At 41.5% G+C, this 27242-nt stretch overlaps 1 protein-coding gene across 2 annotated transcripts in view; it reads right to left on the bottom strand.

The window, feature by feature from the left end:
- Positions 1-27242, bottom strand: part of ctnnal1 (catenin (cadherin-associated protein), alpha-like 1) — a 177983-nt gene that overhangs the window by 43905 nt on the left and 106836 nt on the right. Inside the window, exons 2-7 of one of the 2 annotated variants that reach the window (XM_034160180.1) lie at positions 22103-22292; positions 11265-11452; positions 9382-9501; positions 5714-5803; positions 4223-4393; positions 1367-1567 (exon numbers count right to left, since the gene is read on the bottom strand). In XM_034160180.1, coding sequence (XP_034016071.1) covers positions 1367-1567; positions 4223-4393; positions 5714-5803; positions 9382-9501; positions 11265-11452; positions 22103-22292 — 960 coding nt within the window. Of the gene's footprint in view, positions 1-1366; positions 1568-4222; positions 4394-5713; positions 5804-9381; positions 9502-11264; positions 11453-22102; positions 22293-27242 lie in introns of those variants that run through there. The other variant, XM_034160181.1, reaches the window with a different exon arrangement.

Genomic DNA, 27242 nt, shown 5'->3' with positions numbered 1-27242 from the left:
TGAAGTGCACCCATATTTTCTCTAACCTTTTCTCCATTTCCTCAATGACCATATTCATTTCACATTTGGTAAAATTGTGCTTTTTCCTCCCCTGTTTTATTTTTCATCGCTGTGTTGTTTTCTATGAGCTATGTGAGGAAACGGGTGCAGCTTTTGATAATCAGACAGAGAGGATTTATATGGAATTGACTGCTCTACATCCATTCATGGCTAAAGATGGGAGTGGAGGAACAGGCTAGCCCATGTGCATACAATTTCATGATGACTGAGATTTACAAAGGAGAACCATGTGTAAGTGTGGCTTTAGGAATATGGAAAATAATGCGTTTGCACATTTCTGCTTTGCATACATATTTTTATAAACGAGACACTAGATGTTCGAAATCCAGATCTTCCGCAGAATTAAATCAAGTCTTCTGTGAATCAAACCCCAATGTTCCACAAAATCTCATTCAAATGCATTCATCTGTTTTGGTGCTATCCTGGTGGAATAAAAAAGAGACCGTTGACAAAGGTTTGTCTTCACAATAAAAATAAATGTATTACTGTGCAAAAGGAAGATTTCTTTATCAGCTGTCTTTACACACATTACTAATGTAAAAATGGAACCACTAGCTCATTTATCAACAGTGAATCGAATCAATTTCAGTGTTAAAAAGGTTCTGAAACTCTCTTTTCATTGAGACTTTACATTTAAAAATACTGTACAACAGTTAAGCAAAATCAGTCTCTGACCAACGATTTAGCTGGAGTGAAACGCAGCACAGTCAAATATACAGATTCTACTAACTGCAGCTGTGACGACAAAAGCAAGACCTCAAAATGAACGGGGCAGAACGTCTAAGAATAATTGCACATTCAGATTTACTTTTATGAAGCTTCCTCGACCATTTAAAAACTCCTCTTCTACTCCTTTCACTTCCAGCCGTGACCTTTAATTTCAAAGGGCTGGACGAGGCGCCGTTGCACTGCAATAGTCGTCGTGCCCTTTCAGGATACGTGCTGAAACACTTCACTATGAGAAACTGTGATAAAGTGACTTGTGTTTCATAAGCCCATCATTTCTGAAGGCCGATGAGTCTCTGCTGAGTGGTAACGAGACAAAGAATGCAATGTGATGATTGTGGCTCAGCTGAATGAGCCGTGGTGACGGTGGGCAGGTTATTACACACGGCTGTTCTCAAAGCAGTGTGTGAAAAGAAACAGACAAGGTGAATGAGTGAATGAGGCGGTGAGGGAGTGTGTGCTGGGTTCTGACTCTGAGTGGGTTCTGCACGCTGCTGCTTGCTTTGTTAACTGTTTGTGGGAGGTTGTTTTGAGGTTCTGGGCTTAATGTGAGTTTGTGTATCCGTTTGTGCCAACGTACTGTGTCAGACCAGGCGTGCACCAGCTGCTGAGTGTCCTGGTGGGCCCGCTGGCACAGACCGAGGATGGCCTGTCGCTGTTCGTGACTGGTGTACGCAGAGTCGGTGAAATCTTCTGTCCGCTCCACCAGCGCCTCCAGCTGACTGCCCACGCTCTGGGGTGACGAGGAGCACAGACTCTCCCGCAGGCACTCCACGCTGGACTGCACACGAGGCAGGGAGGATGTGGTTTGGGAGGCGATTGAAGGATGGGTGAGAGGAAAAGGAGAAAACACTGAGCAAAGGAACAGAAAAATCCCCAAATTTAATGCTTTAATATCAATATTCCTTGAAGATCCTATTGTTAAGTGAGCAGGATTATGATATATAGATAGACTGGGCCTTAGATCTCATCTCAGGATTCCAATGTTTACATAAATAATGCAAACAGCATCTCACTGCAACTTCACTGTACTTCCTCCCCCCCTTTCTTGACAAATACCTCTTTTAAAGTCTTACCAGGCAAACAAAACATACCAAAGTTATCTTAAATTTGTCATTCGGTACTATGAATACTGTTATTAAAAGCAACAAGCACACTTTTATTTTTTTCCCCTCAATAAATAAATAAAAAATCTGATTTTCTTCATTTCATTTTTCAGTAAGCAAGGAAGAGACAGATTAGTAACAGTGATGTACATTTCACCTTCAAATAACACTCATACCTCAAGTACAAGTGGATCACATCATTATTTGCTTTTATTTAATGAGTTTTGTTTAAAACTTATTATTAAGGATATTTTTGTGATTGTGCCATTTGTTAAATTAATTGTCACCAAAATTATTCAAGAATCTATTTCTGTATAAGTTGCAAGTTGGTTTTGTTTTTTTTACTAGTTTGGGAGGTCCTGTGACATACACTCCATGCAACTTACATACTGAAAAATCACGTCTGTTAATAATAATAATAATAATAACAATACAAAGCATTTATATAGGGCTTTCCCAGGAATCAGCACACTAATCAAAATAAACTCCAACAATAAACATACATTACAACAATGCACAAAAAGCCCAATTTAAAGATTTGCTAAAAATAAATAAATAAATAAAATAGACTCATGTTTTCATTGCAATGATTCCAGTGCTGTGGATCAGCCAACCATGTCCATCTGACATTGTCTTTCGCACAAACTGCATCAAATAACATCCATGTTGTCCATTGCTCTTTTATTTGTCCGTCTTGCTTATTTTTGGAATTTAAAAGTCCTGATATTAAATAACAGCACACGCTGTGGTGTGCAAATGTGCTACACTTAGCAAGCAATATAAAAAGCAATAAAAATAAATAATGCTTCCCTGGGGGAAACGTTATTTATTTTTATTGCTTTATTAAACTCAGCAAGATAGAGCATTTTTCTACATTATTTATTTATTTATTTAACCAGGAAAGTCCCATTGAGATTAAAAACCTCTTTTGCAAGGGAGTCCTGGCCAAGAGGCAGCAAAAGTTATACAACAATTAAAATTAAATTTACACAATTAAAATAACATACAATTCAGAAAAAAAGAAGCAATTTAAAGAAGTAATTTCAAGTTCTCTCAGTCTGGACTTAAAAGTGCTCAATGAAAAAAAAACAAAAAAACAGTTAATTTGCAGTCTTTTTGCAACATGTTCCATGTAGATTTAGCCAAGCAAACAAAAGCCCTTTTTCCCAGTTCTTTCCGGGAACAGAGAGAGCAATGAATGATCATTTGAATGCAAAGAGTAATAATCAACAGATGTCAGAAGGCAGCAGCCCAAGCATGGCCTTATAAATAGAAATATACCAATGTCCCAACCTCCTGGTGGACAAAGAAAGGCCATCCCACTCGAGAATACAGTTCACAGTGATGGGTCTAGGCTTTACAGTTTGTAACAAAATCTCAGAGAAGCATGATAAACAGCATCAATTTTTTGAAGACATTGAGCTGAGGCATTCATATACAACAAATCTCCATGGTCTAAAATAGATAAAAATGTTGCTGTGACAAACCGCTTTTTCACCTCAAAAGAAAAACAAAATTTATTGTGAAAGAAAAACTCAATTTGAATTTGACTTTCTTCAAAAGATTGTCTATATGTGGCTTGAATGTGACGGAGTCATCAAGCAAGACACCAAGGTATGTGTGTGTGAACCCCCTCAATGGCATTTCCCTCAAGAGTGGATACCGTAGGGGTAGCTTGAGCTTGAGGCACCTTCTTGGTGTTTCCAAACAACATTAGTTTGGTCTTTTCAGCATTGAGCACCAGTTTTAGCTGCAAAAGTGTGTGCTGGACCATATTAAAAGCTGTCTGTAGAGATTCAACAGCTTTAGCAGGGGTGAATCTAAAACAGCAAATAACTGTGTCATCAGCATAAAAACGCATATTAAGCATCTGACACATTTTGTCCTAATTCTTTAATGTAATGAACATTTTCATTAGTTTATCAGGAAATGATGCATGGATGTCAATATAAAAATTAGAAACATACTGTATGCAAAATTTTAATGACTGCTGCTGTTTGATTGACTAAACTGGCTATATGCACTCAGGGTAAAGTCAGGCAGGTATGAATAGTTTATATGTTTAGACGTTTAGAAAATATGTAAGGCTATTTTTTGACACATTGGCACAGGTGTGTCCTCCAGTTAGTCCTCCACCAGTTAAAACTGCACTTCCCTAACCCATGAAACAGTTGAGCTGTTCTCATCGCTTCAGAACAGAAAAAAAATGACTTTGCTTTGCTCAGAAGAACATCACTGCTGGACCTTACAGACCAACATGCGGCCGATGAGCATGAGCAATCTTAAGCCTGTTCCATAAAACATGACCACTTCACCGTGTCTGAACCTACCTTGAAGTCCTTGATGCTGTTGTAGATGCTGGTAGGAATAATCTTGTTCTCGCCACTGGTCCGTGCCTCGGTGACTATTTCAATGACCTGCTCCAGAGCACAACGCATCCGGTGGAACACAGCGTCTTTATTGATCCGTGCCGACTCACAATCCGGGTGCCGGAGGCAAGTCTTTGGTAGAAAATTGATGTAAAATGTCAAAGCCCATGATTTACCGTACTTTTCAACTGCTAATATTTTTACCTCCACCAACGAAGCTGGAGGAGGTTATGTTATCACCCCTTTTTGTTTGTCTGTTTGTGAACAGCCTGGAGCCCACAGTTCTTCATATATTGTCATGAATTTTTTTTACTGAAGATTCATGTCCTGATAAGCAAGAACTGATGAAAGTTTCAGGGTCAAAGTCAGGAAAAATCCCTAGCTTTACCACTGAACAGATATTCACAAATTCACAACTCTGTCAAAAAAGATAAAATTTCTTCCATATTTGAAAGCATTATGTAGGATGGTATCCTTTATTGACCGAGAAAGTTTGATCTGGATCTGATCCAGATTACAGATTTTGTGGTCATTTAAATGGCCAATTAAATGTGTTCCGAGTGTGAAGACAAAGTCTGTGGGTCAAAGAGCCTTCTCCTATCGTGCCCCAATCTTATGGAATAGTCTCCCAGCCTCAATAAGACAGTAAGATTCTGTGGAGACATTGAAGATGAGACTTAAGACACATTTCTTTTTTCAGTATTATGGTTAGCATCCTTTTTAATTCTTTAAATTTTTACTCCTTTATTGTGTTTTTTTAAATTTTTTAATTGTGCTTTTATTTTTTTGTTTTTTTAATTAATTTTAAATTGTTTTGAATTGTTTTGTGTGAAGCACCTTGGGGCAACGCTGTGTAAAATTGTAAACATTGAAACCCCCATTTAATGTATATTTTACATTATATCTTAATTAAACATGCTTCAATTGCTCTCATATTTGAAAGCGAGATGCAGACTGGCACTCACTATCGCCTGACAAAGTTTGATCTTGATCTGATCCAGACTGTGGATTTTGTGGACATTTGAATTTAATATTGAAAAGCGCATCTGATGTACATTTTTTAATTATATCTCAATCAAAAGAGCCTCAGTCACTCTTATTTGTGACAATGAGGTGCAAACTGGCACTCTCAAGGAAGAGACTAAGTTTGATCCACATTTGATCCGTATTGTGGATTTAGCAGATATTTGATTTTAACACTGAAAAGCCCTTTTGATCTATATATTGTATTATATTTTAGTTTATGAAAAGCCACTTCTAACAGGACTTTGACACTGAAAATTTTTTCTAAGGTACAAATTTGTGGAATTGAATACTAGTGTTGGTGGAGGTTTGTGCTCTACGAGCGCGGCGGTCTAGTTTATGATTTTAACAAGTTGAATACATTTGGGACATGCTCATATCTTTGGATCCAGCCCACCACACAGACCCAGAGGTGACCCAGGTGTTTACCTTGGATGCCGTTAGCAGCATCATAGTGCATTTCTCCAGTACAGCTCTGGCTGCTGCCATCCGTGCTTTCTTCTTCTCATCCTTCAAGTCCTGCAGGACAAACACACATGCACCAGATGGTAATGGGTGGCTTTACTCCAGTTTTGAATTCTTAGAAGTCTTTGGGTGGCTGAAGGACATGCAGCATCAAATGCATGCATAAATGTCATGCTTGAATGAAAGGACGCACAAATGTGTCATGGGCTGCTGTCCAACTTTAAAGACTCACTTTGTTAAAATAAGAACGCTGTCACTGTGTATGAGCTGCTGGTGCCGTGCACACTAAACAGCTTGAATTAGGCAGATATTGAATTTTGGATTTTGGGAAAAGGCAGCAGAATAATCTCCTCAGAAATGCTGCACATGCGAACGAGTAGGAGTCAGTACAAGAAACATATAGAAAACAGGAGGGCAAATGAGCAGAGATATATGGAGCTGCAACGAGTTGTGGTTTATGTGCTTTATGCGATTCCAAAAGAGGGAGGGTCAGTCCTGCCTCCCTGTGGAGGTTTTGCATCAATTTATATCTACTGCAGTCAAAAAGCTTTAGCTGCAGAGGCTGACTGCATGCATCAAAGTCAGATTCAAACTTTCCTCACAGTGAAGAGCTGCAGCCACTAAGATGGCTGTTGTGATGGAGCTCTGAACTAAAGTTTCACTTTAAATGTCTGCTGCATGGCACATTATAGAAGATCTGCAGAAAGTACACAGCATGTCCATATCCATAAGCGTGAGCCATTAATAAAAATAAATATGTGTAAAAAGGAAAGCTGAAACCTTCCAGTGACAATGAAAATCAGCATAACATTTGTTACTCATATTTCATGGTGGAACAGCTGATCAGCACAGTTTGCTTACACACTCACTGCATAAATATAACAGATTTCAAAGTCTAATTTCACAATCCACTCACACAGTCAGGCCTGTATAATAAATCCTTCTGTCGATAGATTATATTTAGATCAGCAACCATTTTAAGCAGTACAGATTGTTGCAGAAATGACAAGGAAGATCACTCAGAGAGTGCAACACTTAAACCTTAAGTGTTTGAGATGCAGTCATACAAATTCATTATTTGTGGTTCACTAATACCATAATACGTGGTTTTGTGTGGCCTTGACACTTGATCAGTTTTCAAATTGAACCACTTTATCCTTGACTAACACACAATCCTTCCACCATGCTTAATCCATACAGGCTCCAAACTTAAATTAAACAGTTGCTGTTGAATTAAACAGTTATGACCTTGAGTTTGACCTTTCAAAGTAATCAAAGGTCATGTGACCAATAAGTTGATGTCTTCATATTAGTGCAAAAATAAAAAAAATCCACAGCAATGTATTTTTTAACAGAAAAGACACTCTAAATATCTCCTATAAAATTATATATTACAAATATCCCCTGTATATACTGTAAGCACTGGGTCTAGATTTTGACCTTAACTTCTCCCTAATTTTTCTCAGCATACAACAGTGGCCACCAGGGCTCTGTGGTTGGTAGTACAGGTGCCTATAAATTTAATCACCATGCAGGCAAAATGCAGTGCTGTCTGTCTTTACTTTATCATCCTCATACTGCGTGTTAAAAGGTACCAACATGGCACAAAACATAAGGCTCTCGGGTCCTCAACTGTAGTTATCAGAATTTAAAAATCTCAGACCTGAATATGCAGTTTTTATGGAGTTAAGGCTGCCTCCCACTACGGATTTTTGATATTCAATTGTCTACGATTTCAGGAAAAACTAAAAATTTAAATAAAAACACTGATACCCAATCAGGGTTTCAAATTAGGTGTCATTGGTGGTAAAAGTAGCGTTGTAGAACATTGTGTGCAATTGAGAAAGTTTTAAACAAGTTAAAAAAATAATCTTAACATCTGGATGAACCATGATCCAAAAAAGTGAACAAGAGGATTTAATGGGTGGAGATCTGGGGTAATCTTGTGTAAAAGTTGGAGACAGTGGACAATTGGGTTTAAAAAAAAAATGCAGTAATCGGGACCTACACCGTTCTCTGAATAGAAGCCTCTTTCTGATTCTTGGTTGCAACATGAAATCCATGAAAAGCCTGTTGTGCTCTTCAAATTAAGATATTTTAACAGAATAATCTGTTCATATGTGATATAAAATGGTAACAGTAAGAACTCTAATTACATACAAATTGTAACTACAAAAACCTACAACTTTTTGGGGGTCCGATTTCCTCTATTTCGGAATCTGGACAAAAATCAAGGCTAAAAATCAGTAATAGGAGATGACCCTTAGTGACCAAAATGTTGTGGACCCACTCGCTGAATGACTCTGTTAATCCTATGCATGTTTTGCTAATCTCAGGAAAAGTCATATCAGTTTGTCCTTTTCTGACCCTTAGTCACTCAAGTAAAATTTGGTCCAAATCGGATCGAAACAATTTGAGACAGGACACAGCGGACAAGAAACAAGGTTCCTAGTGAAGGCACCCCACATGCAAACTCACCTCAGGTGAACTCACCCCAGTCTAGGTGAAGTCACCCCACTGTGTTTTGAGTGAAGTCACCCCACTCTAGCAACACAATATTTAAATGCTAGTAAGTTCATTCAGTAATGTTTATACACACCACTAGCGCCATAAATTCCCTTAATCCAGTTTTGAGACAATATCGTTTTATCCAAGTTTTGGCAAGTTATTTGTTCCCTTAAAAACAGCAAAATTTCTTCTAAAATTGTTCCAGTTACATGTTAGGCAGATAAGAAGTCCCTGTGAAACAGTCATCAGGGTCATCTGTGTCAGTCTACAAAATATAATATTATATGGGAAAGTTGTAAAAAATGTAGGACAATAAAATGCATTAAAAGTTATGACAGTATAGAATTTTTTTTAGGACATTTGACAGAATGCATCCATCAATAAGCAGAATTTATCAGTCACCTCACTTCACATGGACTGGGGTGACTTCACCTGGGGTGAGTTAGCATGTAAGGTGACTTCACTCGCTACCGAGAAACAATGCCCCCAGATACACGATCACTGCCTGTGGGTGTAAAAATGTTCATTACTACACATTTAAGAAGGTACATTCTAAAACTACAATTCGTAGTATAATGATAGTGGGATGTATTTACAAACCCCGGACGTCTGGTCAGGTTTTGGTACTCATATTGGTGCTGCTTATAGCCACATCCACCAACCTGATGGTACTGCTTTGAGTCCTGACTGACCACCACTTAGCTCTGTGATCCATCATTATTTCCCCAAATTAAACAATGAATCTGTTACAGCCAGGTGTTATGTCCCCTGGCCCTAATCTAGTTCGTAGTGTCCTCAGCAATGAGACGCCCGTTTGCTGGTTTATGATATAAAAACGTGACACAAGACCACAGTGTCACAGCTAACGTTCCCTCATGATGGAGCTATAGGCCTCGTCCAGTTCTCCAAAATTGACTACACATTTGACAGCAAGTCTTTCCAGCAGGCAGTGGTACCAAATGATAGTACTTAGTACCTCATACACATGCATACAAGTCAGACTGAGATGTGTAAAAGATGACAGTGTGCATGCATGGGTTTTTAAATGAAGTGAAAAGATCAGCCGTGTCCATTTCCCACGGTAGCAGTAAGAAATTCTGCAGGCTCTCAAACGTGTTACTCACATTCTGTCTGTCTCCTGTGAGGTGGGCAAACTCAACCATCTCGTTCCCAAACTGGCTGAATATCTGGACAAATTCCTGGAAGGTACTGACTCGTTCCAAATGGTCCAAGGTTACCAGAACCTGAGAAGAGCGAGAAGATCAGAGTAGCTTGTTGAACAGTAAGTGGCTTGTGTACTTCTAGTACTGCAAGTTCCTCCTGCTGATGCCGTAAAATATAAAAGAAGAGGAAATGTCATAGGCCATGGTTGTACCTCGTCTTTCTTTTACTGTGCACTTTGGAAGTCAGAAGACAATCACGCCCACTGCCCAAAATAATTGAATGTTCAAATTGTTAGCAATATTTCACAAAAATATGTTTTAACCTACAAATGAGATTTTTTCATTTTTGGGGGGCTTCGTGTGAAATTTTACTGATCTTTTTATTTTGTGCCAATTCACTATTTTTTATCCCTTTTTTTTTTATTTATTTCTTTAAATCAGATTTAAGCCCACTGCACTTATAGTCCCAGATCTTATTCACATCTGATCTTTGGTGGTACAGTGTTGGCTGTAGTAATGTTTGGTTCATATACAGATCCCATACTATCAAGCTGAAGTCTTTTTCTTCTTTGGGCTGCTGTCATTAGGGGTCACCACAGCAGATCATCCATCTTCATCTCACTCTGTCCTCTGTATCTTCTTCAGTCACCACTACCACCTGCATGTCCTCTCTCAACCAATCCATTAAGCTCCTCTTTGGCATCCCTCCTCACCTCCTGCTTGACAGTCCCATCCTCAGCATCCTTCTCCTGATATACCCCGCATCCTTTATCTGTGCATGCCCAAACCAACTCAATATCATCTCGGTCACTTTGTGTCCAAACTGTCCTACCTGCTCTGTATCTCTTATATGCTCATTCCTAATCCTGTCCATCCCTGTCACTCCCATGAAAAATTGTAGCATCTTCATCTCCGTCACCTTTAGCTCCACTTTCTGTCTTTTTGTTAGCGCCACCACCTCCAAGCCAAACAACATAATTGGTGTCACTACTGTTTTGTAAACTTTACTCTTGCAGATAATTTTCCATCATAAATCGCTTCTGCCACTCTTCTCCACACACTCCTCCCATCTGCATTCTCTTCATTACTGTGAACAGTTGATTCCAAGTATACAAACTTGTCCACCTTCGCCACCGCCACTCCTTCCAACAGCACCACTGTCGCCCTCCCTCTTATTCACGCACGTGTACTCTGTCTTGCTCTTACTGGCTTTCATTCCCCTTCTCTCCATTGTGTACCTTCACCTGTCCATGCTCACTTCAAACTACTCCCTTCTCTCATTACAATGTGAATTTGAAATGCCCAAACAAAACCAACCAGATATTGCCTTTTATAGGCTTGCAAAATGTGATTAATCTACACTAAAGGTTTCTGCACTTTCATTTGTCTTTAGGTGCTCATTGTCAATAAAGTCCGTTTGAGAACCGTTGCCTTCACACACTATAAGTGGACTAAATATGAAGCTTGTGCTGCAGTTAATTTCTGTATGATATTTGCAAGCCTGCATCTTCAGTAATAGTGGCTGATGGCAGCATTAATGCATCAGCTGTTATTTGTGCCAGACAAAGAGGACAGAAAGAGACGGGAAAGCTATAACTGTGTTTGCCAGTAATGGAGACGAGGGGGCTGTCCACTGTCTGTCCAAACAAGACTAACAAGTCATGATAAGGCCACTCATTTCGGCTCTTTGCTTAATCTCCAGTTACATCGAAATGACACAGGCTGGTTAAGAGTACAGACAGACATTAAGGGGGGGGGAGAGATAGAGAGAGAGAGAGATAGAGAGAGAGAGAGAGAGAGAGGTCTGTTTCCAGCTCACATTTCTATGTCACTATGCGTCTCACCTTGTTGCGTGATGTAATAATCTGTTTGATGACGATGCGGTCGGCCAAGACCAGGACTTTAGTGACTGAGGAGAGGAGCAAGCGAGCGGCCTTCACCATGCCCATTCTGTCACTGAACACTGTGACGCGCCCATCTGCCTGAGCCGACAAGGCTGAACCCACGTCTGTGAGCTGAGCTATGGCATCACCTGCAAGACAGGAGAGAGGAGCACTGCGTGGTTCAGAAAGTGCCTCTGCCCTGTGCACATTTAGAACGCCTACATTTATTCAATTACAGCCACAAAAACATCACGATTTGATCTGTGAGGGGAAAAAAAAAACAAACCTCAGAAGCATAAGAATCTCATTACCCACATCTAGTCAACTGAATCATCACATTAACCTGGGTGAAGTCTGCAGAGTTAACTAGGCCGTATGTGAGGGAGGCATTGATTTAATTTAAAGATCACTATGACTAAGCTGCAACTCGATAGAGTGACCTCATCTGAAATCAGAATTAAATGGGCAGGAGGAGTGAAGCTGCAGGAAGAGGTTTGGAGGTCCAGTGTAAGGTGACGGTGAGGTCCTTTTAGACTAACCCTGGATCCAACAACACAACCTGCTGACAGATGGAATTCTTGGAGGAAACCACAGACTGAAGGACGAGTTCTTTGAAAGGACAAGTATTGACAGGCCGGCAGTTCCTGTGGTCACAGAGACACAGCAGAGGAAGGAAAAGAACACAGAGCTGGCTATAAAAACAAAAAAACAAAAACGGTGCCTTCTGTGATTAGGAAGCAGAACAGGAACATATCCCATGTGGTCTGGGACCGACACCAGAGCTGAATGATTGAGATGTGGTCAAAGAAACAGACACTTTAGACCCCCAACATGTAGGGGTTGGAATTTTGAACCAGTTCCACTTGAGAACTGCGTCCCAATTTTTCAATCATATGCCTCAGATACCATCACTTCCTCTTATCACTGCCTGCATGTTTTTTCCTGACAGTTCCACTTTGCCAAAACTGAATTAAATTTCAATTTAATTTATTTATATACTGGTATAAACTCAATTCAATTATGTGCAGGATTTCCATCTAATAAATATATGTAGTCCCAACTAAATTAAATTACATTGTCTTGCATGGATGTGTTTTATTTGAGTTGGGACTACATATGTTTATTAGATGGAATCCAATCCAATGAGTCAGTTTTTTGAGTGACTCAAAGAAATAATTAACTGGATGAACTCAATTCAATGGGGGATTTTCAAGATCCCGCAAGACAGTGCCTATGCGCATGCGTGATGACGTCACAACTCTATCCAGTTCGGGAGACACGGTTTCTTCCATTAACAAGAACTGTTCAGAAACTTTCTCGTGTGTGGTTGGAGTTGTGTGGCGGTAGGAATATTCTTTTGAATGCTTGAATAATGATGTCAGTCGCACAAAGAAATCAAATAATAGGGGAAAGGCGTTCATTGTGCCCAGAATGTTGGTATTTTGGTAGTTGAACTGTCCTAGCAATGAAACCCCGGTCACATGGCACTAACGAAAGTTGGGACATGCCTATCTCAGCTTTTAATACTTACCAGCCCAGTGAGTATAAGAGAAATTGTGGAGAGCTGGGCATTTCCCAACTTGTCCCCTGGCACTCCGAAACGGAGGTGTTCCTTTGTCTCGCTCGATCAGCGAATCGGTCCTGACACGTGAAGCCTCTGCGCGGCTTTCTATGACAAAATCTCTTGTTAAAAGTGAAATCTGACGGAAAATGGCTGATGTCCAGCTCTTGTGATAACCAGAGAAATTGCTCACGATGGTCCCGGCTCCACACAGCCATCCGTGTAGAAATGATGTGGTGGTTCCTGCCTCTCGATGGCGGCTCGGAACGCGGCGCGCCGTGCGCCACTGTGGGGCGTCCTTAAAGCTGTAGTAACACTCCTTATTCTCTGTGAAGCCCGTAAAATTTTCACCGAAAGCCAGATACATTTTTCGAATGGTTTCCAGCTGCTTGTCTCTAACAGTTTCTGAAAAAATTCTGATGGAAAAAAAGCCCAAATCATTCCGCCATTTCCTGACAATGAAAATCCGACGAGGGGGCTGGACCACTCCTCCCACAGGGCGTGCTCACAGGTGAATGACGCAACCGAAAGGCGTGGAAAAACTCACGCATGCGCACGAAGGTTCAAGCTTGGCTGACGTAAAAACATACGAGGGCTGTCAATAAAGTAACGGTCCTTTTTATTTTTTTCAAAAACTATATGGATTTCATTCATATGTTTTTACGTCAGACATGCTTGAACCCTCGTGCGCATGCGTGAGTTTTTCCACGCCTGTCGGTGACGTCATTCGCCTGTGAGCACTCCTTGTGGGAGGAGTCGTCCAGCCCCTCGTCGGAATTCCTTTGTCTGAGAAGTTGCTGAGAGACTGGCGCTTTGTTTGATCAAAATTTTTTCTAAACCTGTGAGACACATCGAAGTGGACACGGTTCGAAAAATTAAGCTGGTTTTCAGTGAAAATTTTAACGGCTGATGAGAGATTTTGAGGTGATTCTGTCGCTTTAAGGACTTCCCACGGTGCGAGACGTCGCTCAGCGCTCTCAGCCGCCGTCGTCAGCCTGTTCAAGCTGAAAACCTCCACATTTCAGGCTCTATTGATCCAGGACGTCGTGAGAGAACAGAGAAGTTTCAGAAGAAGTCAGTTTCAGCATTTTATCCGGATATTCCACTGTTAAAGGAGATTTTTTTTAATGAAAGATGTGCGGACGGGTCCGTGCGGACGGGTCCGCGCGTCGGGACGCAGCCACCGCGACGCTCCGCCACAGGAAAAACACCTCTGTTGAAAGCCTTAAGGACAAGTTGGAACATGTCCTGCTGTTAAACAATTTCTCATATACTCACTCCACTGAAAGCCATCAAAAGCCGCCTGGATTTTAGAAATGGTTATCAACACGGAGGTGTTTTTCCTGTGCCGCCACACCGCGTCGGCTGCGTCCCGACGCGCGGACCCGTCCGCACGTCTTTCATTAAAAAAAATCTCCTTTAACAGTGGAATATCCGGATAAAATGCTGAAACCGACTTCTTCTGAAACTTCTCTGTTCTCTCACGACGTCCTGGATCAACAGAGCCTGAAATGTGGAGGTTTTCAGCTTGAACAGGCTGACGACGGCGGCTGAGAGCGCTGAGCGACGTCTCGCACCGTGGGAAGTCCTTAAAGCGACAGAATCACCTCCAAATCTCTCATCAGCCGTTAAAATTTTCACTGAAAACCAGCTTAATTTTTTGAACCGTGTCCACTTCGATGTGTCTCACAGGTTTAGAAAAAATTTTGATCAAACAAAGCGCCAGTCTCTCAGCAACTTCTCAGACAAAGGAATTCCGACGAGGGGCTGGACGACTCCTCCCACAAGGAGTGCTCACAGGCGAATGACGTCACCGACAGGCGTGGAAAAACTCACGCATGCGCACGAGGGTTCAAGCATGTCTGACGTAAAAACATATGAATGAAATCCATATAGTTTTTGAAAAAAATAAAAAGGACCGTTGCTTTATTGACAGACCTCGTATGAATCAAATCCATATAGTTTTTGAAAAAAATAAAAAGGTCAGTTACTTTTCTCACAGACCTCGTATGTTGACTTTCAGAGACATCATTTAACCATCGTCCAGCTTCATTCCTGTACGAATCCCGACGAGAACTTCAATTCATCTGTATTCCGTTTTGCTTTCTGTCTTGACGGTTCCTCATCGTTTGCATAATTCCTGTACCGTCAGCGTTTGACAGTTGTCCAGCTTTGTTCAACCTTCCAAGTCTGATGTCTTGCACGAACATTTTACACACACACACACACACACACACACACAAACAGCTGTTCGCATGCTGTAGTGGCTGTGTGCACACACAAATGGCTGTGCGCCACAGACGGCTGTGCGCACGTTCGCATGCCGTCTTTGGCTGTAGAGGCTGTGCGCCACAGACAGCTATGCCTGTGGCGCACAGCCGTTTGAGTGTGTGCACAATGTTCGTACAAGACGTCGGACTTGGGAGGTTGGACGAAGTTGGATGACAGTCAAACAGAACGCTGATGGTACGGGAAAAACGATGAGGAACCGTCAAGACAGAAAGCAAAACAGAATACGGACGACTTGAAGTTGTCGTCAGGATTGGTACAGGAACGAAGCTGGACGATGGTTAAATGATGTCTCTGAAAGTCAATGTAAGTCCAGATTTCTTGTTTAGTTTTGGCTTCAGTGTCCTTCGTTAGTGCCGTGTGACCGGGGCTTTAGATCGATATTCACACCACTGCAGTGCTCCTTCTCATTCCTTGTGGGTTAACAACAACAATGACAATAAAATTAATTTCCAATATGCCGTGGAATTCACCTCCAGTGGCCAATTCACTCCCTGGAAATCTGACAGGTGAGCAGGTGTTTCTAATGACGCCAAACAAGCGAGTGACAGGCTCACTAACCGGAAATCTCAATTTCAAGATGGTTGCGGACCTTGAAAATCCCCCATTATGGGCAGGATTTCCATCTAATAAATATATGTAGTCCCAACTAAATTAAATTAAATTAACTAGCATGGATGCGCTTTATTTGAGTTGGGACTACATATATTTATTAGATGGAAATCCTGCTCATAACTGAAATGCATCAGTTTTTTGAATGTACTGCCAAATTGTGACATGTCACCCCAAGGAACTTCACAAAGGGAAAGGGCTAATCCTACTACCCTTAAACATGCAAAACCTCTTCATGTTTGACATCCCATCTGATGCCATGTTGGAGAACAGCTGCAATTATCCTGAAAATCTGTGTAGACATTTTTCCAAAGAAAAATGTTTAGGGACTAGATAAAGAACTACACAACCAGAACTGTCAATGGCATTAATATTAATGAATCTTATCCAGTCCCATCCATACCACCTTCCTTCACATACTGCAAATGTAATCAGAATCCAGACTAAAGTTGGAAAAATGATGGCCAGACGGGTCTTGTAATAACGTCTTAAAATCCCATTCGATCAAGATATTGTTGGAAAAATCTCTCGTTTCTTAAGCTATTTCAGTACATTTTGTCCTGCACAGAGAAGAACACAGCGGTGGTATGTTCAGCACAGCCTGACCCAAACATTATCTGCATGCTTTTTGTGTGACGTGAACCGGGCCGACACCTGCAAATGCACTTCTCAGGCATGCTGTAGCAAATTCCGACATATATGGACATGCATTCTTTACGATTCAGCTTACTCTTACGTTCCCAGTTTCTCTATTTCTTGCCTCACATTCATCAAAATACTAAAAGGATGAAAACAGTTTCAAGGGTTACATGCAAGCAAGATGACCGGACACACATATCAGAGAAAGGACTCAATGAAATACAGAGAGAAAGGGGAAGAATGGTCACACAGTTTGGTTGTTTGCGGCACAGAGGAGGTGGCTGCATCCAACACTCTGCTTTTCTGCACCAGCTCCGATATCCCATTCCTTGAACACTAAACCAGGCTATACAGCAGATAACTGTAAGAATTGTTCAAATCTGGTTACAAGCACCACAATCTGACTGTGTACACCTTTTGGTACATATTTTAGAAAAATAACGTTAGCCATTTGAGTTTTTAATAGGGGCCAAGTAGGGGTCAATTGAAGAATTGCAGGGGTCAAAACTAAAAAATGTTCCAATCATATTGAAAAGTATAGCATATTATTTGTCTGATCTGGTTTCTCTTCTAGTTTATATTTCTTCCTGTGCCCGCAGAGCTGCAGCCGACGTTTGCACGCACGCTAGTGTGAACCATCCATGAGTGGACGTGGAGATGTCCTCCATGAGGAGTTATACTGGATGTGGACATGTCCTGTCTCTGGCAATCAGTCTGTGAGCAGGACTTAATGGACTTTATTTAAAACAATCATGAGAGAACTTGAGGAGGTGAGCGCAAGGAGCTGCAGCCAGGCTGTAATGAGCTTTTTTTTTCTTTTAATTGTTCACATGTGCTCTTTGAGCAGTGTAGTTTTACTGCATTGTGTACAAGGTATAAAAAGTTTGACAAAAATTTATATAAATTATATTAATGATTTATAAAGGAGGAATCATAAATTGGTGTCAGGTAGCATTATATTGTATGGGTGTGGCATCCAGTCACGTTAATTACCGTTAAGTTGCCTCAACTTACGAGAAAACTATTTCCTTTCTGCGTCCTGTGCTCGACGCAAAAAAATTAAACATGTTTAATTTTTTGCATCTGTTTCGCGTCGCCCTTTGAGTCCCTCACGGTATTGTGGCGTTAAGCTGCATCAACTCGGCGCTAGGTTGCATCAACTTGGCGCTGTCATGATGCCGCACAACGCAACTTGAAGCAGGCCAGGTGTGAAAGGGGCTTAATATTTGCTGTTGCTGATTATTATTTGGAAAACAGTTCTGAGTAAGAAATGTGAGGATGACACTGATGGATCTGAGTCAGAAAGACAGCTGGTCTGCACTGACCTACCTCACTGGATCTCTCCGTTGCCCTGATGATGGGTAGCATCTAATTAAACTAGTGCTTTCAGCCTCCCTTTATTTCATTCATTATAGTGCACAAGGCTGAAGCCTTGCCTGATTAAACTCTCCCCGCGGCTACGTATTAGAGTCATGTCAATCCTTTGCCTAACTAGCCCGTCTCTTCCTCTGAGATTTTGTGCTTTATAAGGGCTGTTTTCCACCCAGAAAGACATCTTCAATATTTAAAAAAAAACAAAAAAAACTGAAGCGTACATAACAAAAAGTTCTCTCTTTAACCAGGGAACAGTTGAACAATGTGTCTGTTGGGTGAAGTGCAAGAGCAAACTGTGAAAACACCTCCCTACGCAGAAAATCAGAACAAGAATAAATTAGTCTCACATTCAAACATTTCCACACACACATTTCGACACACAAACAGACTTTTTTATCATTACTCTCTGTTCCCTTCCTCCCACCAGCACGCTTTTTGTCTGAAATTCAGCCGTCTTTACAAATCAGCGCAGTGCGAGGATTAAACGCTTTGCTACACATCCTGGAAGCCGCGACAAAAACCTATTATCACAATGTCGCGTCTAAATTCTTATCTGATGGCATATTGTTGCCGGTCGCTGCCCTGTAGGCTAAATGAGTCTCTGTTTGAGCTGGTACAAATGAAACGGCTCGTTCTGAAAACTGCTTCACTGTTTGGGCAGCAACAAAAGGATCAACGCAGGAATAGTGACTGAATGGAAAAGGGTGAGTTAGACAGCCGCGTGGGAAAACACGCTAAGGGAAAGTCTAAAACAGAAAGAAACAAATAAAACATATACGAGGGCTGTCAATAAAGTTACGGTCCTTTTTATTTTTTTCAAAAACTATATGGATTTCATTCATATGTTTTTACGTCAGACATGCTTGAACCCTCGTGCGCATGTGTGAGTTTTTCCACGCCTGTCGGTGACGTCATTCGCCTGTGAGCACTCCTTGTGGGAGGAGTCGTCCAGCCCCTCGTCGGAATTCCTTTGTAGGAGAAGTTGCTGAGAGACTGGCGCGTTGTTTGATCAAAATTTTTTCTAAACCTGTGAGACACATCGAAGTGGACACGGTTCGAAAAATTAAGCTGGTTTTCAGTGAAAATTTTAACGGCTGATGAGAGATTTTGAGGTGATACTGTCGCTTTAAGGACTTCCCACGGTGCGAGACGTCGCGCAGCACTCTCAGGCAGCGTCATCAGCCTGTTCAAGCTGAAAACCTCCACATTTCAGGCTCTATTGATCCAGGACGTCGTGAGAGAACAGAGAAGTTTCAGAAGAAGTCGGTTTCAGCATTTTATCCGGATATTCCACTGTTAAAGGAGATTTTTTTAATGAAAGACGTGCGGACGGGTCCGCGCGTCGGGACGCAGCCGCCGCGACGCTCCGCCACAGGAAAAACACCTCCGTTGAAAGCCTTAAGGACAAGTTGGAACATGTCCTGCCTGTTAAACAATTTCTCATATACTCACTCCACTGAAAGCCATCAAAAGCCGCCTGGATTTTACAAATGGTTATCAACACGGAGGTGTTTTTCCTGTGCCGCCGCACCGCGTCGGCTGCGTCCCGATGCGCGGATCCGTCCACACGTCTTTCATTAAAAAAATCTCCTTTAACAGTGGAATATCCGGATAAAATGCTGAAACCGACTTCTTCTGAAACTTCTCTGTTCTCTCACGACGTCCTGGATCAATAGAGCCTGAAATGTGGAGGTTTTCAGCTTGAACAGGCTGATGACGGCGGCTGAGAGCGCTGCGCGACGTCTCGCACCGTGGGAAGTCCTTAAAGCGACAGTATCACCTCAAAATCTCTCATCAGCCGTTAAAATTTTCACTGAAAACCAGCTTAATTTTTCGAACCGTGTCCACTTCGATGTGTCTCACAGGTTTAGAAAAAATTTTGATCAAACAACGCGCCAGTCTCTCAGCAACTTCTCAGACAAAGGAATTCCGACGAGGGGCTGGACGACTCCTCCCACAAGGAGTGCTCACAGGCGAATGACGTCACCGACAGGCGTGGAAAAACTCACGCATGCGCACGAGGGTTCAAGCATGTCTGACGTAAAAACATATGAATGAAATCCATATAGTTTTTGAAAAAAATAAAAAGGACCGTAACTTTATTGACAGCCCTCGTATATTAAAAAAAAAACACCTCACCCACAGGCCAAAGGTTTTGCTCACAAGTTAAAAAGCAAATATAGTGCATGATGTAAAGCGGGGGGGGTCAAAGTTGAAAGAACAGGTCCAAATGCACTTGATCTAGCGTAAGAAGGCTTTGACTTTAAACTAAATCACAGAGGTGAGCCAATTAACACGACTGACTTTGTTAACTTGCCTCTTTTTAAATTTAAGTTAAATTTAAAAAAAACAAAACAAAACAAAAAGTTAATAATAATCAGTGTCAGTCATTTGCTTTTTTAAAAAACTGTTTTATTTATTTAGGATAGTTCAATATTTTTTTCTAATATTACAAATGTAATGTCTGAATATTCTTAAGAATTAATAAGTCATTACGCTTTAAAAGCATCGACTGACAGCGTATGGACCATGCCTTTTACCCAGTGACCTCTGGGACTCTTTACTGGAATAAGTGGGTTTTAACACCCTTTCAAAGGGCATACTTACTTTATTAGTGGCATAAAATAGTTTTACAACGACAACGTTGTTTATTACAATTATTTCTGGGACAGTATATCATTCAATAAATATACAATAGTTATTGGGGATGGAAAGAAAAACTGATACTCAAAATATCACTCAATCATCTTCAACCGGGGGGGGGTTGCTGGCGCCTATCCCAGCAGTTATAGGGTGTGACACAGGGAACACCCTGGACATGACGGCAGTCTGTCGCGGGGCTACTTAAAATATCACAAATTTTATCTTTATCATGCAATCAATCAATTTTCAAAGTCTAGACTCATATATTTCAAACACACTATTATTATTATTATTATTATTGTTATTATTATTATTATTACTTCTATTTTGTCATTTAATTGTTAAATGGACTACAATGGAAATACGTGTTTTCACTTTCTTCTGTCATCCATGTATTTTTAATGTATTTATAATTATGTACTTACATTGAATTTACTAAATAAAATCACACACGCATGCTTTTAACATATAGATGATTTACTGCCCCTTGCTGGAATGGCATGTGAGTCCCGAATGCAATTATCAATGTCCATTTTTTAGCTAATATCTGTAGTCTGTCCAAAAATATTAGTCCTATCAACGTTCCATTTTGGCGGTGTTTATCCTTGACCCAAAATACATAAACAAACAGCAAATGTCAGCTCTCCCCAGTTTATCCAGGATCAAAGCATGCACGCATGCATGCACACAGAGTGTTTTTTTTGTCTTTTTTGCTTTCTGCAACAAGCAGGTGCTTCCATTTTTACACAGCCACAAACAGACACGGCGGTGGAAGACATTAAATGCAGTACAGTTCCCACTCATGGTAACAGCAACATGGCACTTAACTAAACTGACTAAACCAACTGAAATACAAAAACACAATAAATAAATAAATAACACTAACAACACTGTTAAACAAACATGAACCACAATAACAACATTTAAAACTCCAAACCCTGAACTCCCATGGTGCATTGCAGCACAACATCCACTGTTCATTGTTGTTATCTAATATCGCTAATTTCTCCAAAAATATTAGACCTATCAATTTACCGTTTTCGCAGCATTCATCCTTGACCCAAAATACATAAATATACTGAACAGAAAATGTCAGCTCTCCCCAGTTTCTCTGTGATCGAAGCCACACACACACACACACACACACACACACACACACACACACACACACACACACACACACACACACACACACATACACACACACACACACACACACACACACACACACACACACACACACACACACACACACACACACACACACACACACACACACACCACTTGGCTAGTGATATAGATAAATCAATAAATTATTGTTTTATTGAAGCAGTTGATTGGCAATTTTTCTGCTAGCACACATGCATGCACACATGCATGCGTGCACACACCTTGCAACGTCTCATGAATTCCAAATCCCAGTTTTATCTAACACTGAGCAGTGGCTATCAAAGAAAGGACTCTTGGGGACCTCTGCTGTAATGCTGCACAGCAAAGCAGGCTACCCAAAACAATTGAAACTTGATCAAATTTGGTAACACTAAAATGTCGTTATTGCCTTAAAGCATTGCAATATTAAGCCAGAATCCTCAAACGGTTTCATATAATGATCATGTAATGAGTCTGTAGCGATGTGTGCAGTTTTACTGAAATGACACTCAGGAGATCACTGAAGCCACACCTGCTCTACGAGCCTCGAAGCACGCTTGAACCATCTCATCCTTCAGCTCTTGGTTCTCTGCAGCAATGGCCTCGCCCACGGCAACAAAACGTCCCACGGCCACATTTACTGCCTGGCCTACCTTGTGTATAGCTGCCAGGGTGCGCTCTGACTTCTTTGGTTTGTCTTTATGGTTGATCAGAGTGGTGATCTGCAAGCACAAACACAAAAAATGGAGAAAGCAATGCAATATGTTAAGAGAAATACTTTAAAATGAGACGAAATGCAGTCAGAAAATGACATCTTTAAATGAGTTCCAGCTAATTTAATGACACTTGTGACTGAAATGCCGGCAGGCTTTGTTTGAGGGTTTTTAAAAGATTCCCAAATGAATCAAAACAGTGGCGTAGACCACATTCCCAGTCGTGGAATGCAAAATTATCACAAGGAAAGTGAAAATACACCAATCATGCAAGCGCCTCTCCATCCTCTGATGTGGGCTGTTAATTCAACACAGAGAGATGATTACTACTCTTTCCACAACCAAAACTATATACGTACATAATTTCTCATTAAACACATGCTGTAATTACATCAATGTATCATCATCAACTAGTCGACGTGTTGATTCTGAAGGATCTGTAAACTGACATATTGTATTCATGCATGCAACACACATATGAATCCAGCACAGTATTTTATAAAAAGTGAAATAACACTAACATGCACGCACATCTGCTGTGGTATAAAACAGTATAACAGACATTCCACCGCTGAGGGCGCACAAATCCAGACACACAAAACCCAGGTGGGTCCATTTAGAGGCAACTGAGAAAATCAATTATGAATGGGAAGAGCCAATTAACATCAATTATTTATTGAATGCTTTCAGTCTCTCCAGCTGCTGTGTGTGTGTGTGTGTGTGTGTGTGTGTGTGTGTGTGTGTGTGTGTGTGTGTGTGTGTGTGTGTGTGTGTGTGTGTGTGTGTGTGTGTGTGTGTGTGTGTGTGTGTGTGTGTGTGTAGCAACCACTTGGCTCAGGAAGTGGCGGATGGAATGTTATTGGGTCCACACCTGCAGGTGGTCCAAGAGGGAAATCTTTTACATTATGATGAGCTGCAGAATAAATATACACATTTTTTCTGGTGGGTTTAAAAGGATGCTTAAACAAGTAGCACACTATTACAGGAAAGCGGGGCTGCTTCATTTTCTGCCACAAAAACACGTAAATGGATAAATGAATTGAAAGGAAGTCGATTAGAATCGAGACCATGATTCCGCGAGGAGAAGACAGTCGGACTGGAGAAAGAAGACTGTACAGCTTTACCAAGTGTATTAATTTTGTTGTTGTTGTTGTTACTTAATGTAGGTCCTGATCTTGTACTCTAAAAGGAAAAAATACACTCAGACAGTCAGGTGCCAGTGAAATGGAGCTTTTTGCAATTCTTGGTTTACTCTGAAACCAAATGGAGATGCAGTCAGATTAGGTAAAAAAAATGGCTCTGCTCCTAATTTGTTCTCAAAAAAATCCAAGCAGCATCAAAGATTCTGCAAAGATGCTTGAATGACATATGGAGGAAATATCAGGAGGGTGCCACTGCTTTACTGAATGCAGACTCACATTAAGTACAGTACACCTGCATTATAGGATTACTTTCATTATCAATGAATTGATGGGTTATTTTATCAGTTAATCGATTACTTGATAGGTCCATAAAATGCCAGAAAATAGTGAAAAATGTCTAGCAGTAATAATCCAGAACGTATTCACATTTGACAAGCTAAAATCACAGAATCTGAATGGGATAAAAGGACTCAAAATAATTCATCAATGATCAAAAAAATAATATAATAGTTGACTGATAATCAGGCAGATCACTGGGCATCTTTAAAAAAGTGACTGGGTGAGGGAGCAAAGTGAATGAGCAGGGGGAGTTGCTCATGAGGGGGGCCCCACCCCCTGTCCTGTGGTGGAAACTTAATAATAAATAAATAGATAATAATAAGCCAATTAATTCCATGTCAAATCGCTTCCAAGAGCAGTTACTCTACACAAGGTAGTGTACGGGAAAGAAATAATCACAGAGTTGTCACAGGCCGGGGGCCGGGGGGTGAGAAGTGCACCCTGGACAGAACGCCAGTCTATCACAGGGTCACATACAGACCAATAAACTCATTCACACACACACACACACACACACACACACACACACACACACACACACACACACACACACACACACACACACACACACACACACACACACACACACACACACACACACACACACACACACAAACCTATGGTCAATTTTAGAGTCATCACTTCACCTACCCGCATGTCTTTGGAATTGTATGGAAGCCGGCGCACCAGGAGGGAACCAACACAAACATGGAGAGAACAGGCAAACTCCACACAGAAAGGCCCCAGATGGGACGCGATCCCACTACCTTCTTGCTGTGAGGCAACAGTGCAAACCAATCGGGCACCGTGCCACCCTCACAGCGCTGTGGAAACACCAAAGTGACTGACATCCAAATGTTACTAACAAAATAAATAAATTTCCAGCCTGGCGGGGTGCCAGGCCTATAATACTGTAGGGGAAACACTGTTGGCTACTCTGATGGTGAGATGGCACAGGCACAAGCAGATAATTGGAATAAACAGACTGAACTCTGCCTCATACTCTCTTCCCCCATTTATTTCTCCAGACTAGTGATTTCATCCATTTCTCCAAAGTGACCAAAGCATGTTGCAACTTGCCAAGCAGTTTTTATACCTTCCTCTCATCATCTGGCAAGAATGACATTACTCTGTACGAAGATCATGACCCTAAAAGAGCTTATAAAGCAGCTCTTCTGCTCTATTCACTCTTTGTGTACTTTGGGCTGTATCAGTCCTTAATCTCAACACACACACACACACACACACACACACACACACACACACACACACACACACACACACACACACACACACACACACACACACACACACACACACACACACACACACACACACACACAGTTTTCCAGTGATTCATCCACATGGAGTGTGATAGTCCCTGAAAACACAATAACTGTGGCTGGAAAATATGTGGTCTATCGAGAAAAATCAATCAATCAATCAACATTTATGTCTATAGCCCTTTACAGCAGCCAGATGGTGTCCAAAGTGCTTTACAGTAAAATCAAAGCTCAAAAATTCACAAAAATAGAACAAACACAATAGAGTTAAAACAGCACATACAAACAAAACATGTCCCAGCACCACTAGGTATTAAAAGCCAGTTTATATAAATATAATAATAATATCATAACCTTTATTTATCCAGGCAGAAAAGGTCAAAATCTCTTTTACAAGGGTGACCTGGCCAAGAAAGGCAGCAGTAGCACACGTCATAAAGGACAGGATAACATCAACATGAGAACATTAGTAATAAATAAAATACAATCTTCTTGGTCATAGTAACATTGTAACGATGTAAAGTCTCAAACAGATTAGAAATTAGAAACATAGGCATTGCGCAAAAGAACCCCATTTGAAATCTCCTGATTACAGAATCAAAGAAATGCAGACAAGTAAACAGTGACAGAAGCACAATCTCCTTGTGGAGGTTCAACAATCCAATCCAAATCAAGGTTCAGCCATCGACACCTATGGACATGATCAAAGATGAGTAAACAGGGTTGAGGTTCAGCAATCAGAATCAAAGGTAAGTGTTCAAGAAAAAGGGTCAGCAATCAGGATAAAACAAACATTAAAATCTTAAAATCAATTTTGAAATAAACTGGAAGCCAGTGGAGTGAGTACAGTACAGGCGTAATATACTCACGTTCGGAAGTGTTCATTAAAAGACAAGCAGCAGCATTTGAGGCAATCAGATGATGCCACTGCACATGGGCGCACCAAAGCCGTCAGATGTTCACATGCATTCACCAAGGCAATCATCATGTCGCACCTGACCCCTTTTGTTGGGAAAGTGTAAGTACACGGACCCACAACAGGGGGCGCAAATGAACGGACAATGGAGAAAGTCAAATAACAAGGCTTTACTGTTGTGAACGTGCACAACGAATACAACCAATCACGAAATGGACAACAGTCAATTCACAAAAGTGTCGTGTGGGCAGGCTCGAAGATAGGAGACGCCTCTCCAAGGTAAGACCCGAACCACACGGCTTCCTCCGCCACAGGACCCCGGAAATACTGGAGCCGCCAAGTCCCGAACTCCCAGGTGGCCACTGCCTCCGCGTGTCGGACCTGGTACTGCTGGCGAGGAACAAAGAACAGTTAGATGGGGGCGCGTTTGCACCCAAGACTCCGAACAGCAGGGAAGTTACCTCCACCTCTCGTTGGAACAGTAATCCACAAGCTATACACTAATCCAAAAGGATACACTCCGTCAGCTTTGATACGTTACCTCGTAGGTAGAAACGATATCTCGGCAATGAGGTGGAGGTGCCGTCCTGCTGATATACCCCACAGATGATTGCCGTCAGCTGTCTCAGGTGATGGGTGACAGCTGTCACCGTAGCTGCTCACGTGAGGTGGCAGCGCCCTCTGGTGCCTGGAGCCCGCACTCCAGGCAGGGCGCCCTCTGGTGGTGGTGGGCCAGCAGTACCTCCTCTTCAGCGGCCCACACAACACCTTTGTCATCACTACGTGGAGAACACATATCATGCCATGAAGAACATCACCTCTCAACATGCCACCATGATGCACATGTCGGCAGGCTCTCAGGACATAGTGAAAAATAAAAACAGCTCACTTGCCCACTGCGCCTCATGTGACGCATGATCACAACATCCACATGGTCTGTCCGTCATGTGACAGCCTGACTAACAGCCTGACTGATAGACCAGTGTGGGCAGCTCCTTTGCCCCACATCCTGGAGCCGTGAGCACATTCATGTGAGAGCTTTGCTGCTCCGGACAGGGGGCTTGTCATCAGGTGCACGTGTTGGCAGGCTTTCATGACATGGTAAAAAATAAAAACACATATCACTCTTGGAACGTGTTCAGTTGCACCTCACTGTGCACTGCAGACACCATCAGCCAGGCTGCCCCTGTCAAAATATCCATTGGATCATGTCAACGGCCAGCTGGTGAGGCAAATGTAACATCCACCACGCAAGATATAGTCCACATGACATGGTGTC

This window comes from Thalassophryne amazonica, chromosome 20, assembly GCF_902500255.1.
Source record: "Thalassophryne amazonica chromosome 20, fThaAma1.1, whole genome shotgun sequence".
Lineage (NCBI taxonomy): Eukaryota > Metazoa > Chordata > Actinopteri > Batrachoidiformes > Batrachoididae > Thalassophryne > Thalassophryne amazonica.
Note: the sequence above shows the minus strand (reverse complement) of the source record. Positions and strands in the feature narration are given on the sequence as shown.